Raw genomic sequence first — 12,407 nt, forward strand, 5'->3', positions numbered from 1 at the left:
TATTCAAAGTGACCATTTGTAATTTTACACAGGTAAAGAAAGTTGTTTTGAACGTATAGTGGCGAGGTTTGGCCGAAAGTGTACATACGTAGTGATTGGAGACGGACAAGATGAGGAGGCGGCGGCGAAAGCAATGAATTTTCCTTTTTGGCGGATAACAAGTCACAGTGAGATAGCAGCATTATACAACGCCCTTGATATGGACTTTTTATGATTTAATTTTTTGCGAATTTTTTTATTTTCTGTTTTATAAAGAAATTCTTTATATGTTTTGTGGATGTATTATAAATGTACATAAATAATAATAAAAAAAAGTGTAATAAATGTCATATATTTTATAAGTTGCAAAGAAAATATTACGAAAATGAACCGGCATTTTTGTAATGTTATCACGTGACGTCAGTGTGCTAATAAAGCAATTAAATATTTTATACTTTCTTGGATTAAGTGCACATAACATGTACTCAATACAGTTGCATAACGCAGAAGAAAACATGGCGAATACCAAAACGATATTCATAAAACATGCTTCAATTGTAATTTTAGATTGTTTTCATATAAATGTATAAATCTAATAAATTGTATATAATACATGAGACGGATTTTTATTTCTGCAACTTTACAGTTTCTTGGACCCCTGTTACTCGGGCCAACGAGCCGCCTATGGGCACTTTCACCTTAGAAATCAACCAATCAGAATCAAGCATGGTTGACAAATTTTGACAAGTGACATTTGTAGGTTATCTGCCCAGATCATTGTTGTCACCACTAAAAACACTTCCAAACTAGAGAAAAATATGTGGAAATAGTCAAAAAAAGTGATTAAATCACTTTAAATAAAAATGTCAACGAGACGACGGACCACTTAGTAAATTTTCAATTATTTATTTGTGACTAGTATAAATAGGTCACAATGAAGACTGATAACATTGCTCCAGGGGACGTTATTTGGAGCAATAATGAAGATTTATTAGCTGACGAAGTAAGTATTTGAAATTTATTATCAACTCGTAAGTCAACTTGCGTTGTAGACTTGTCTCCCTGTAATCGGTAATTGCCAAATTTCTTCAATTCTCTCAAACCTTGACCCTGGAGACAAGAATGAAGTTTCAACAAACGTACATAACGACAATAATAATGATTCAAAATCAACCCACGAAAATAATTACGTCATACTCAAAGAGAACAGTGATAAGTCTGAAACAGTAAAGAAACAAAGCTTTAAAAATGGAAATAACTTTGAAAACATGTTATACTTCGTGTGTAATTTATGCCCTTTCCTGTGCACAAAAAATTCGAAAATCACCGAGCATCTTGAAAATGCACACAAAAATAAAACGGTTCGAAAACTTCCCCACTTAAAATGCCCAGCATGCCCTAATGTGTTCTTCCACAAAATGTCTCTAAGGTCACACTTGATCCACGATCACGGTGTCGGAAATTCCGACATAAACCTTATTATCCAAGCTGTGGTTTATGGCGCTAATAAAGCGAAAAACTCAGATAGCAAAAAAGTGACTCCTCTTAAAATCGGGTCAAGTTTTGACACCGAACGCCAAGAAAACAGCGAGGGAGATTCTCCCAAAAGCATTGACCTATCGAAAGTTGAAACACCAACAGTCAAAACCGAAAATATTTTCAACAAACATATCATCAGTAAGTTAATCGGGGCGAAGAAAACTCAAACCTGCATGGTGCCTATGTGTAAAGTCACTTTACAAAGTGCAGATAACATGAATTACCACATCAGTTGTCACAAGGATTCGGGCTTTACGTGTTTGGTTTGCAGCGAGTTTTTCATGTCGTGGAAACAGCTCACGAGTCACTTGTGGCGACTACACAAAATCGACATGGAGCTCTACTCGTGTGATAAATGCAGCTACAAGTCTGTCAGTTTGGCAAAACTGAATAATATTCACAAGTTGATTCACGGAGACGTGCGGGCTTACGTCTGCAACGTGTGTAAAAAGGCCTTCAAAAACAGCAAACAACTGGGAAATCACAAAATCACCCACAAGAAGGAATTTGAGCGTTTGAAGTTCACCTGCGAGATCTGCTCGAAAAGTTTCTCTGACAAGAGGCAACTTAAAATTCACATGAACGTGGTTCATGAAAAAATCAAGCCGTTTTTGTGTAATTATTGCGGGTACAAGGGGTCGTCGCGAAGCTCCCTGAAGATGCACATAAGGCAACACACGGGGGAGAAACCGTTCACTTGTGATTCCTGCTCTTATGCCACTTCCGATCACAACTCGCTCAGAAGGCATAAGCTAAGACACACAGGCCAAAAGCCCTACAAATGTTCGTACTGTTCCTACGCTTGCATTCAAAGTAGTACTTACAAGGTGCACATCAAAACGAAACATCCGGGACAGGAAAAAGACCTGATGTTCACTTGCCAGGAGTGTCAGTTTCGATCTGTTAATAAAGAAATGTACGTTGCTCATATGATCACCGTTCACGATCAAAAACCACAAAGTTAAAATAAATTTTATTTATCTAAGAAATAATAGAATCAATTTTTTCCCTAATATAAACTGCGATAAAGTCTCTAGTATCTCTAACTTCTTGCGATTTGTACAAAATCCAGTCATTTGATCCGAAATTCGGGCTAAAGGGTTGAGGGTCAGTGTGACGACCGGCCCCATGTCCTGGCCCTATAATAAACACAACATTGCCCTTGTAACAACTGATATATTCCCTAAAAGCTTTCCCGTCATTAAAATAACAAAATAAAAGGGCGTAACTAGGGATAAGAATCTCGGGGGTCGGGGGTTGATCAGGAAAATTGAGTTTAATGAATTGGGGGTTGCTGTACCGACTTGACCACCACTCTTGATTAACTTCATATCCAATTATCGGCAACCCTAACACTTTCTATTAATTATTTTCTCAATTTAGAATATCTTTTTACCAGAATATTGCTCCAAAAGCCATTCAAACAGGCCGCAACCGCATCCAATTGAGATAGCACCGTCCAAATTAAATTCGCGAATCGTATTTTGCATCATTTGCAAATTACTTTCACTGGGCCAAACCCACAATAATTTTCGCGCCGCCACTGCATTTTCAACTTTGTTCAACTCGATAATTTCTTTCCATTTTTGGTTTTTGTACAGATTTAAAACTTTGACTAAAAAATCGTCTTCCATATTGCAGCAATCAATATGTGAACTGATGCCAATTTTTTTAGCCTTGAAATTGCATAACTTTTACCAGTTATTTTTAATTGTAGGAAGCATTAGAAAAAATGTTTTGCGTCAAATGAGAAATAGTAAATTAATAAAAATAATTTATTTCCTCTATTACAACCTGTTAAAAAAACTTCACTCCCTGGTCCTCATCTGACAAGATCAACTCACACTTCCTTTCATTCTCCAACACCCTCAGTACCTTAATCAAGACATCGGTCTGCATGCTTGCAAATTCCTTACTTTGCACGTCATCCCCTTGTGAAAGTTCAAATAAAGTCAACACACTATTCTGCATCCCAAGCTCGCAAATGTGATCGTATATCATTGAAGCCCACTCTTCTAATGTGTGCCAGTAAATCTCCCAGCGATTCTTCGTTTTGTCTAGTGATGCAGCATTACCGGTTTTGGCCAATTCTGATAAAATTGAAACAATCACTGACGAGTCCAGTTTACGGTTCATAGTGGTGTTGTGAAAAAGGGGCAGTTGGTGGGCTTCTCTTACGTCGATTATGTATAGTTTATTCTTTTGACAATAGTCCAGAATGAGGCTCTTCCATGCTGCTACTTGTTTAGATCGAGTCTCGGGGTGCGGCTGAAGAGTGAAAAACGGAGGAAAGTGGTATTGCCAAGGCCAATCGCTCGTGCTGGTGGTCATGGTGTTAATAGCCTTGCATAATTACAGAAGACGTCGCGTAATACCAAAAATCGATCTATAAACTATGAACCGTACTATAATGAACACAAAACTTTGAGGTTAAGTTAGTGACAGATAAATGACAATGACAACCTAGATAAATTTGACAAGTGCGAATTAGGTGGACCAATCGCTTGATTGCCCGTCTTAAAACTTTTATTTTTAAATTTATTTAGATTTAACCACGGTATTGTAGTAAATAATTTTGAACATAATTGTGTTAAGTGCGTAATTAAGCAAAGTTTTATTTTAATCTCAATAATTGAAATACATTAGTAGACGATTTTCTTTTTTTTTGAATAATTTCTACAGTTGGCTATATTGGATATTTGGATGTATGTAATGTCATTTGTGGTGTCATTTCTACTGTCAAAAGTAAATAACCGGTGTTTTTCTTAATTTTTGAAAAAGATAAAGAAAAAGCTGCACACACGAGAAAGTTGTTTTTTTTTATAAATTCCGATTGTGATTTTATAGAAAACAATGACGGCTTTTGAAGGTGCGTATTAATTTTTGATATTTTTGTTTTTGAGGTTAGATTTTTTCAGAATTTGGGGTTCTTCCTGAAATCGCTAAAGCCATCGATGAGATGGAATGGACGTACGAGGGTATGCCACAGCAATTAATCTTTTTTTAACTGTTGATTTTAGTTTACCAACTGATATTCAAGCTGAAAGCATTCCCCTAATTCTGGGGGGCGGTGACGTCTTGATGGCTGCAGAAACTGGCAGTGGCAAAACGGCAGCGTTTTGTTTACCCATAATTCAAATTGTTTGGGAGACTTTAAAAGATATACAAAGTGGAAAAGTTTCTAAAGTTTCCACTAGTTCATGTAAATATTGTTTTCACTCTCATTTAGAAAATTAACTTAAACGTATTACAGCTAAGCCTTGGACAATGTCTATGATTGACAGAGGGACGGCTTTGGCTGTGGCTCCTTGCGGTTTACGCGTTCAGTCTAGAGAACAAAGGGAATGGCATGGCGGACGGTGTACTAGGGGGGTACAAGGCAGTGGTAAATATGCTTTTGAGGCTACTGTAACTGATGAGGGGTTGTGCAGAGTGGGGTGGTCGACCCTGCAAGCTAAATTAGATCTAGGCACCTGCAGGTCAGTTAAAAACACATAGGTTTTTTTACTCAATTTTTATTAGGAACGGGTTTGGATTTGGCGGTACTGGAAAAAAGTCAAATAATAAACAATTTGACGATTACGGCGAGCCGTTTGGGAAAAGTGACACAATCACATGCTTGTTAGATCTTGATAATGGACAAATAAAATTTTGCAAAAATGGCACTGACTTAGGGAATGCGTTTACAATCAATAAACCAATGTTAAACAATGCATTTTTTCCTGCAGTTGTATTAAAAGTAACAATTACTGTCCATTTTTTTCATAAAAATTATTATAATAATTTTAGAATGCTGAAATGGCTTTCAACTTTGGGGAAGAAGCATTTAAATATCCACTTCCCCAAGGGTACGTTCCTATTAAACAAGCTCCAAGTGAGAAAGTTGTAGTTAATACAAATTCTGGTGAAACGGGCGATGATAATTCAGTTAAAATAAAAAATAACGCTCCTCAAGCAATAATAATAGAACCATCTAGAGAACTAGCAGAACAAACTTCAAATCAGATAAAAAAATTCAAACAATTTTTGGAATCTCCTGCAATTCGTGAGCTTTTAGTAATAGGAGGCGTCAATGTAAAAGAACAAATCTCAACTTTACAAAACGTGGGGGCTGACATTATTGTTGGTACCCCTGGCCGTTTGGAAGATCTGATCCAGGGTGGATATTTATTGCTTACAAACTGCCGATTTTTCGTCTTAGACGAAGCCGATGGCCTTTTAAAACAAGGATACACCGATCTGATTGAAAGACTGCACAGACAAATGCCAAAAATAACCGCTGATGGCCGAAGATTGCAAATGATCGTTTGCAGTGCTACTTTGCATGCGTTTGAAGTGAAAAAAATGGCCGAGAAACTTATGCATTTCCCGACGTGGGTCGATTTGAAGGGCGAAGATGCAGTCCCTGAGACTGTACATCACGTGGTTGTTAAGGTGGACCCCCAGAAAGACAGGTCTTGGGCGAATCTCCGCAGACACATTTTGACAGATGGAGTCCATGCGCAAGATGATGTTAGGGCGGGGAATAACAGTCCGGAGACTTTAAGTGAGGCTGTGAAAATGCTCAAAGGGGAATATTGCGTACGAGCCATAGATGAACATCAGATGGACAGGGCGATTATTTTTTGTCGCACGAAACTGGATTGTGATAATTTAGAGAAATACTTTAAACAACTCGACAGAAATAAATACTCTTGTGTGTGTTTGCACGGAGACCGGAAACCCAACGAACGCAAAAGCAATTTGGAGGCTTTCAAGCAGGGGAAAGTGAAGTTTTTGATTTGTACTGATGTTGCGGCGAGGGGGCTTGACATTTCCGGTTTGCCCTTTAGTTAGTAGAGTAGTTAGTAAATATATTTGGTGTAGTTTCATTAATTAAATTTCAGTGATTAACGTTACTTTACCGGATGAGAAATCCAATTATGTGCACAGAATCGGTAGAGTTGGTAGAGCCGAGCGAATGGGTCTTGCGATAAGTCTAGTGAGCTCAATTCCGGAAAAAGTAAGTCTGAACAAAAATGTTTGGTTTGAAAGTATATGAAAACATTGCAGGTGTGGTACCACGGCGAATGGTGTAAGAGTAGAGGTCGCAACTGTTGGAATACTAATCTAGTGGAACAAAAAGGTTGCTGCATTTGGTACAACGAGCCTCAATTTTTGGCAGACATTGAAGAGCATTTAAACATAACAATTCAACAAATCGAACCTGACATGAAAGTCCCGCATGATGAGTTTGACGGAAAAGTGATTTACGGCCAAAAGAGGAAACTCCAAACTACCAATTACGAAAATCACACTGCTCAGATGGCGCCCATAGTCAAAAATTTGGCCAAGTTAGAGAGCCAAGCTCAGTTGTTGTATCTGAAAAGACACTTAGCAAAGTTGGCAAAGGCGTAAAACACGGTATTGAGGTAATAATGCGTACATCAATTTATTTGAGATAAACAATATATAAAATACAATAGTTTAAACAAATTAGACTAGTAAAAACAATTTATTGTTGCAAAATTCATAAATAAAACCCAAAAATTGCATTGTGTGAACTACATGTAAGATAAAAAGTATTTAAATATAAATCCTGAATACATGGTGAATACATACATTGATCTATTTATCAATATCGCCGATTTTTTCCCAATCACCATCTGTACTACTGTTACTACTAGTCGTTTCTAAACTAATCGCGGAATCAACTTTATTAATGGTTTTCGTTTGGGAGGTTTTCATTTCTTCTTCTAAATTGGAAACTTTAGAATTAGTATCACAAGTGTCTGGAATTGCCAATGTCGACGCTTCTTTCTTACTCTCCTTACATTTGGTGTCTTGTTTGTTCTTAATCTCATTTTCATATTCTTGAAGTAACTTGATTTGCTCTTCTTCTGTTAGATCAATGTATGGAGCGAGATCTTCTGCAGTTTTATTATAACTTATACTTACTCTGATTGTGCAATAAAACTTACCCTGATCCCACTTTACTGTTTCAACGGTCATGGCTTTTTCTTTTTTCTCCTTCCTCTCCATGGCTTCTTCGTGAGCAATTTCATCTTCTAATAGCGCTTTTTTAAATAAATACCTATGGAATAATAACGATTGATTCATGCGGCATTTGTTACAAACCCGACTTAGGGCATACCTTTTCCAAAATAAAGAGTGTGGCACAGTGTCAGGCACAAGTTTCTTGTATTGATTTCTAAGCACAGTGGAACTGCTTAAGTGTTTATTTATCCTGTCTTCAGACAGCTGGTCATCAATGATTTCAAGCCAGCATTCAAATTTCTTTGCTAATGCTTCTTCAGGATCGTCTGTAAAAGTGGTGTCTTCTTTTTGTAATTCGTAAATGGCTTTTTGTAACTTCGTCAGGGTAACGGTTTCTGAATCTTCAACAATTAAGATGGCTTCAGTGTCTGAATCGTCAGGAGTGGGGTTTAGGACAGTGTTCATTTGACCTAAAGTAATTCCAATTGAAACTGGGGTACACATAATATTAGTTTATTACCAAGAAAAGAACTGAAACTCCTTTTCATGGAGCTGGCAGTTGAATCTGGAGTGTCCAGCTTAAAATAATTGAATTATGAACGTTTGTATTCGTAGGTAGCAAAAAAGGTGTTTACTAACTCAAGCTAATCTAATTTAAAATTCAAACAGTAGGTTCGAGAAACTGATAAGGTTAAAACAATTAAAATAAACTCCTTTGAATTACCTTAAAAGTTTTTTCAATAGCATTCCCTGTGGAGGAAACGACATAACTCGCCTCATTTTTAACGGCAGTCCCGAACTCTTCTAAATCTTTTTTGACAAATTCCAGCACTTTAGAGCTCTAAAATTACAAAATAATTTAATTGTCATTTTAACCTTAGAATTTAAGATGATGTTTACCTTATCTTTCGCAGCGTTTAACCAACTACCAAACCAGTTATCATCCCTACAATTACGTAACATTTTTTTCATGATGGATTTATTGTTTATTAATTAACAAACAACGTATTTCGTACTATTGTTATTACATATGGAGGCAAACAACTACCGTTGTTTATTAATCATGACATGTCAAATGTATGGTACTTACTGCTCTGCCATTACTTGGTTTTTCTAACAAAACAACGAAAATTTCACGTGAAATTTTGATTTTTATCAAGACAAACAGTAATTTTGACGTTTTGTTTTCTTTATTAACACAAGAGATGCCTAACAGCCATATTGTAAATATTGACTCAGTCGGTAAAATTACCTTCTACTTTTAAGTAGTTGCAAGATTACGCAACAGATGAGGCGACGATGCTAAAAACAATTATTTTTGAAACTTGAAAACAAAATTTTAACAGTTTATCTATTTTGCTCACAATTTAATGATTTTGCTACATACACTTATAAATTAGTGTTACTAAAACAATTTATTTTGTAATTACTGTTAACGTTGTGAACACACTGGATTGCATCTTTTGTAAATTTAATTATTAGTGAAATTTATATTATTTACTTTTGTAATTTTTTTAAATCTTTTTGGAGACAATCTTTTTACTTAATACTTCTAAAATAAATTATTGACAACCTTAAAATGGTCTTTTATTATTTTTGATCAGTTATAAAGATAAAATTTCGTTTAAAATATTCCAAAGTTAATTTATTAGACAAAAACAAAAAGTATAGTACCATAGTACAGTTGGAGACAAAATACTTTGGTCGTCACATTTCTGACACTTTAATGTAATTCAAGCTTTAATGAATGACAATTTCAAATTAATGACAGCTATTATATCTTTCTATCAAAAATGTGTACAACTTGTCAACTATGATTGACAGTAGCTAAAAATACGGTTAACAGTCCTAAAGCATGCTTTACAATTTAATGTCACCCAAGTGACATTGACGACCAAAGTATTTTGTCTTCAACTGTATATAGGCGGTGTAAATTGGCCTTAAAGCGACTGTGGTAAATACCAAAAATAATAAATAATCAAATAATATATGTATATAAAAAGCACTACTAAATGCACATCATACATAGAAAAGGGCAAAAAGAAGATTTACGAGTTTTCTTTAAATTTTTATATCTTTATAAAATCTAAATTGTATGTGTAAAATTTAACATTCAATGTATTCTCAAGGTTTTAAAAAAAAAACTAATTTTACAATGTTTTAATTAAAAAAGTTTTTCTATACTAAAAATAATAACATAAGAAAATGATAAATTTGTCAAATAATGTCAAATAGTTTGTTTATCTCAGAAAACACTCAAAAGATTCAATTCATTCAATCCCAGTTGATATTTCCAGTTTTTAAAAGTAAAAATCGATATTCCATTTACTTTATTTTCGTGGTATCTAATAAAGTACCAAATTATTAGGCAAAAATGAGGGAATAAAGTGTCATTCCTAGTTAGATGAAATAGTAAATTATACATAAAAGGAGAGAAATGCACGATTATTTTTGAGGTGTCGTTTATAGCCAGAGGGCGAAAACAATTTATATCAAGAACATACATATTTTAGGTACAGGGTGTTAGGTGTTAGGTCCAAATATAAAGAAGATGATATGCATGACAGAAGAAACCTAATACGCTACATAAAATAGAAATCCACGTTCTGAAAAGAAATAATTTGAGAACTACTGTCTCGGCTACAACTGTAGCTATGAGTACGTATACCATTCCCTTGTGCTTCATCGTAAATCATAATCACGACAACTAATTTATTATTTGAATATTTGCCATCTTTGTTTATAAATTTTGAAAAGAGTTATGAAGAAACAATGAAACAAATTAAACCTATTGGAAACGATTTCGTTGGAAGTGATTAAACAAAAGATCTTCAAATTTTGACAAACACTATATTTGTTGCAACAATGTAATTTTATCTTAACAAAGAGATAAATAATTCCAGTGACTCTCAAACCTTGTACCAACCTTATTAAAAATAACAATTTTGTGAGTTTTTTTTCTTGGGTACACCATTTTCACACTCTTCTCTTGGCAGATTAATTCTCACCTCCAAGACCGTAAACACCCTGTATAAACCACCACCGAAACTATTCGAAATATTCTTAATCTTTTAATGTCTGAATTAAAATCTCGCGATTTAGCAAAAATGTTAACATAGTCTATTCAAGTACATAACTGCTGATAAGATGATAAAAGATTGTGTTTAAAAAAAAAGTGGCGCAGCATAATTCATCTAACAGTATTAGCTTTATTATGTTGTCTCAACGGATAGACGAACTGTCTTCTTATTACCGGTGAATAATGCACCATCGCCATCCATTTGCATAAAGAGTGTTAATACATAATAGAGCTCATTGAAATAAATTCATTAATTCGAAATGGAAATGCACTTGTACCTACATACAATAAATAAGAGGATGAGCGTACCGTCGATTTTATTACCTTTCTGAACCACGTTCGTAATCCATCTCGTGGATTTATGAAGCCACATTTAAATGTTAAATGCGATATTTAAACATGACGCAATCATTAATCCATAATTCATCGAAAAAACCCAACAACTTTAAAAAAGGGCGTATATTTCCCGAGGGCGGAGTTTTTGCGAAAAACGCACACACCGCAACTCTAGCACGGACGAAAATTCTTATGTAAATTCGCATTCAGCATTTAATTATGGTCTCCTTGACATGTCCAATGACTCATAACGCTAGCCAATGACAGTCGAAACGTTTTCGTCGATTCAAAAGGAAAAAATTCCGATTCTTCAGATTGAGGTTCATAGTATGTATGGATCTGTGGTCGGTACCTGTATATGTATATGTAGATAGTGCGTGGTCAGATGGCAGTTCGCAAGTTATGGTCGCGAGCGATCGCATACCGCTCTAGACTGAAAATCCGATGCCGACACCAGAGACGGACTTGCAAAACTACACACAAAATAGCAAAATTCTGGTAAAGGAAGTCACGCAAGGAGCGGCTTTAGAACCCCTACGTTAAACTCATTGAAAAACAGCAACATAAGCAATCTAGAACAAGCAACAACAAGCAACAAGATCTAGTAGTTTGTTGGTGCTAGAACTGCAGTTGTTCTTCTCAGAATTGTATAAACTGTTGCTTGATTGTTGAAGGAGAAGTTTGGTTAAAAGTTTAAGGATAATTAAATATTTGAATTCTGTGAGTACGGTCCTGTTCTACTGTCGCGACTATCTCGGACATATATTAGCTCTCGCTGTCACCCGCTACCGTGCTGACATCTGGCGGCCAATAGTTGCTAACTAACTGCATCTTACCTGTCACAGGCTCTATTCTCTTTTTGTACTAAACAGTCTCAGATTCCTAAATCTTCCGACTATTCCAATGAGGACGACTAATAGGAATACGGATTTTAATTGCTGTTTTATTTTGCCAATTTAAAAACGACGCGGTCAATTCGTTTTCGCGCACGTTTTCATCATGAATCACGTAACGGTAAGCACGTAAAAGGTTGAGTGATGGTTTACGTTTGCGGTTATCAGCCGTAAACGGGCCTTTATCTCAAATATCGGATCGGTTTTGATAATGGGCGGTCAATGTAAGCAGGTGTTTATACAGCGTGTTAGTTTTGAAAAATCAAGTATATGCCTTGGGAATTTTTAAAAAGGCTTTTTTAAAAAAAGTTGTTTAGAATCAACATCTAGGCCCCTATATCAAAATCATCGGTCAACTATGATTTTTCATTCTTTTTTCTAAAATAGTTTTTTTTGAGCAACAGATGCGTTAAAAAGTTATTTAGTAGTAATAATCCAAGTGTGATTGTTTTTATTCATAATAAATAAAGAACTGTTAAAAATAAAATTCTTCTATTTGTGAAATAAACAAAAAAAAATTATAGTTGACATGTGATTTTTAAATTTGGTATAGGGGGCTAGATGTTGATTTTAAACAACTTTACACTTTACTCTCTAGTTAAACA

General features: G+C 35.2%; 6 protein-coding genes across 9 annotated transcripts in view; 3 read left to right on the top strand and 3 right to left on the bottom strand.

Moving 5' to 3' along the window:
• Positions 1 to 405, top strand: part of LOC123012097 (eyes absent homolog 2) — a 48,277-nt gene extending 47,872 nt beyond the window's left edge. For all 3 annotated transcript variants that reach the window (XM_044409892.1, XM_044409893.1, XM_044409891.1), the window contains one exon: positions 33 to 405. In XM_044409892.1, the coding sequence (XP_044265827.1) occupies positions 33 to 214 (182 nt within the window). In that variant the 3' untranslated portion in view covers positions 215 to 405. The remainder of the gene's footprint in view (positions 1 to 32) is intronic.
• Positions 406 to 719: 314 nt separating this feature from the next.
• Positions 720 to 2,503, top strand: LOC123012099 (zinc finger protein 677-like). The gene is made up of 2 exons (XM_044409894.1): positions 720 to 982; positions 1,032 to 2,503. The coding sequence occupies exons 1-2, from the start codon at positions 914 to 916 to the stop codon at positions 2,481 to 2,483; spliced, it is 1,521 nt and encodes a 506-aa protein (XP_044265829.1). The 5' UTR covers positions 720 to 913; the 3' UTR covers positions 2,484 to 2,503.
• LOC123012101 lies at positions 2,477 to 3,263 on the bottom strand. Its single transcript, XM_044409897.1, has 2 exons — positions 2,915 to 3,263; positions 2,477 to 2,867 (listed from the first exon to the last, which is right to left on the bottom strand). The coding sequence occupies exons 1-2, from the start codon at positions 3,150 to 3,152 to the stop codon at positions 2,500 to 2,502; spliced, it is 606 nt and encodes a 201-aa protein (XP_044265832.1). The 5' UTR covers positions 3,153 to 3,263; the 3' UTR covers positions 2,477 to 2,499.
• Positions 3,264 to 3,278: 15 nt separating this feature from the next.
• LOC123012102 (vacuolar protein-sorting-associated protein 25) lies at positions 3,279 to 3,988 on the bottom strand. The gene has a single exon (XM_044409899.1). The coding sequence runs from the start codon at positions 3,847 to 3,849 to the stop codon at positions 3,316 to 3,318; it is 534 nt and encodes a 177-aa protein (XP_044265834.1). The 5' UTR covers positions 3,850 to 3,988; the 3' UTR covers positions 3,279 to 3,315.
• Positions 3,989 to 3,993: 5 nt separating this feature from the next.
• Positions 3,994 to 7,116, top strand: LOC123012096 (ATP-dependent RNA helicase Ddx1). Its single transcript, XM_044409890.1, has 8 exons — positions 3,994 to 4,387; positions 4,437 to 4,488; positions 4,539 to 4,720; positions 4,772 to 4,997; positions 5,041 to 5,257; positions 5,308 to 6,349; positions 6,405 to 6,520; positions 6,571 to 7,116. The coding sequence occupies exons 1-8, from the start codon at positions 4,372 to 4,374 to the stop codon at positions 6,913 to 6,915; spliced, it is 2,196 nt and encodes a 731-aa protein (XP_044265825.1). The 5' UTR covers positions 3,994 to 4,371; the 3' UTR covers positions 6,916 to 7,116.
• On the bottom strand, positions 6,925 to 8,742 carry LOC123012100 (BSD domain-containing protein 1-like). Of its 2 annotated transcripts, none has more exons than XM_044409896.1 (7): positions 8,585 to 8,742; positions 8,395 to 8,440; positions 8,219 to 8,335; positions 8,015 to 8,072; positions 7,652 to 7,964; positions 7,479 to 7,591; positions 6,925 to 7,424 (listed from the first exon to the last, which is right to left on the bottom strand). In XM_044409896.1, exons 1-7 carry the CDS (start codon positions 8,593 to 8,595, stop codon positions 7,126 to 7,128), a joined length of 957 nt encoding a protein of 318 aa, XP_044265831.1. In that variant the 5' UTR covers positions 8,596 to 8,742; the 3' UTR covers positions 6,925 to 7,125. The 2 variants fall into 2 exon arrangements, with proteins under 2 accessions (XP_044265831.1, XP_044265830.1); XM_044409895.1 differs by having other exon boundaries at positions 6,925 to 7,427.
• Between the last annotated feature and the right edge of the window lie 3,665 nt (positions 8,743 to 12,407).

This window comes from Tribolium madens, unplaced genomic scaffold (genome assembly GCF_015345945.1).
Source record: "Tribolium madens isolate multiple individuals breed KSU strain unplaced genomic scaffold, Tmad_KSU_1.1 Scaffold_91;HRSCAF=231;Tcas5.2_LG7, whole genome shotgun sequence".
NCBI lineage: Eukaryota > Metazoa > Arthropoda > Insecta > Coleoptera > Tenebrionidae > Tribolium > Tribolium madens.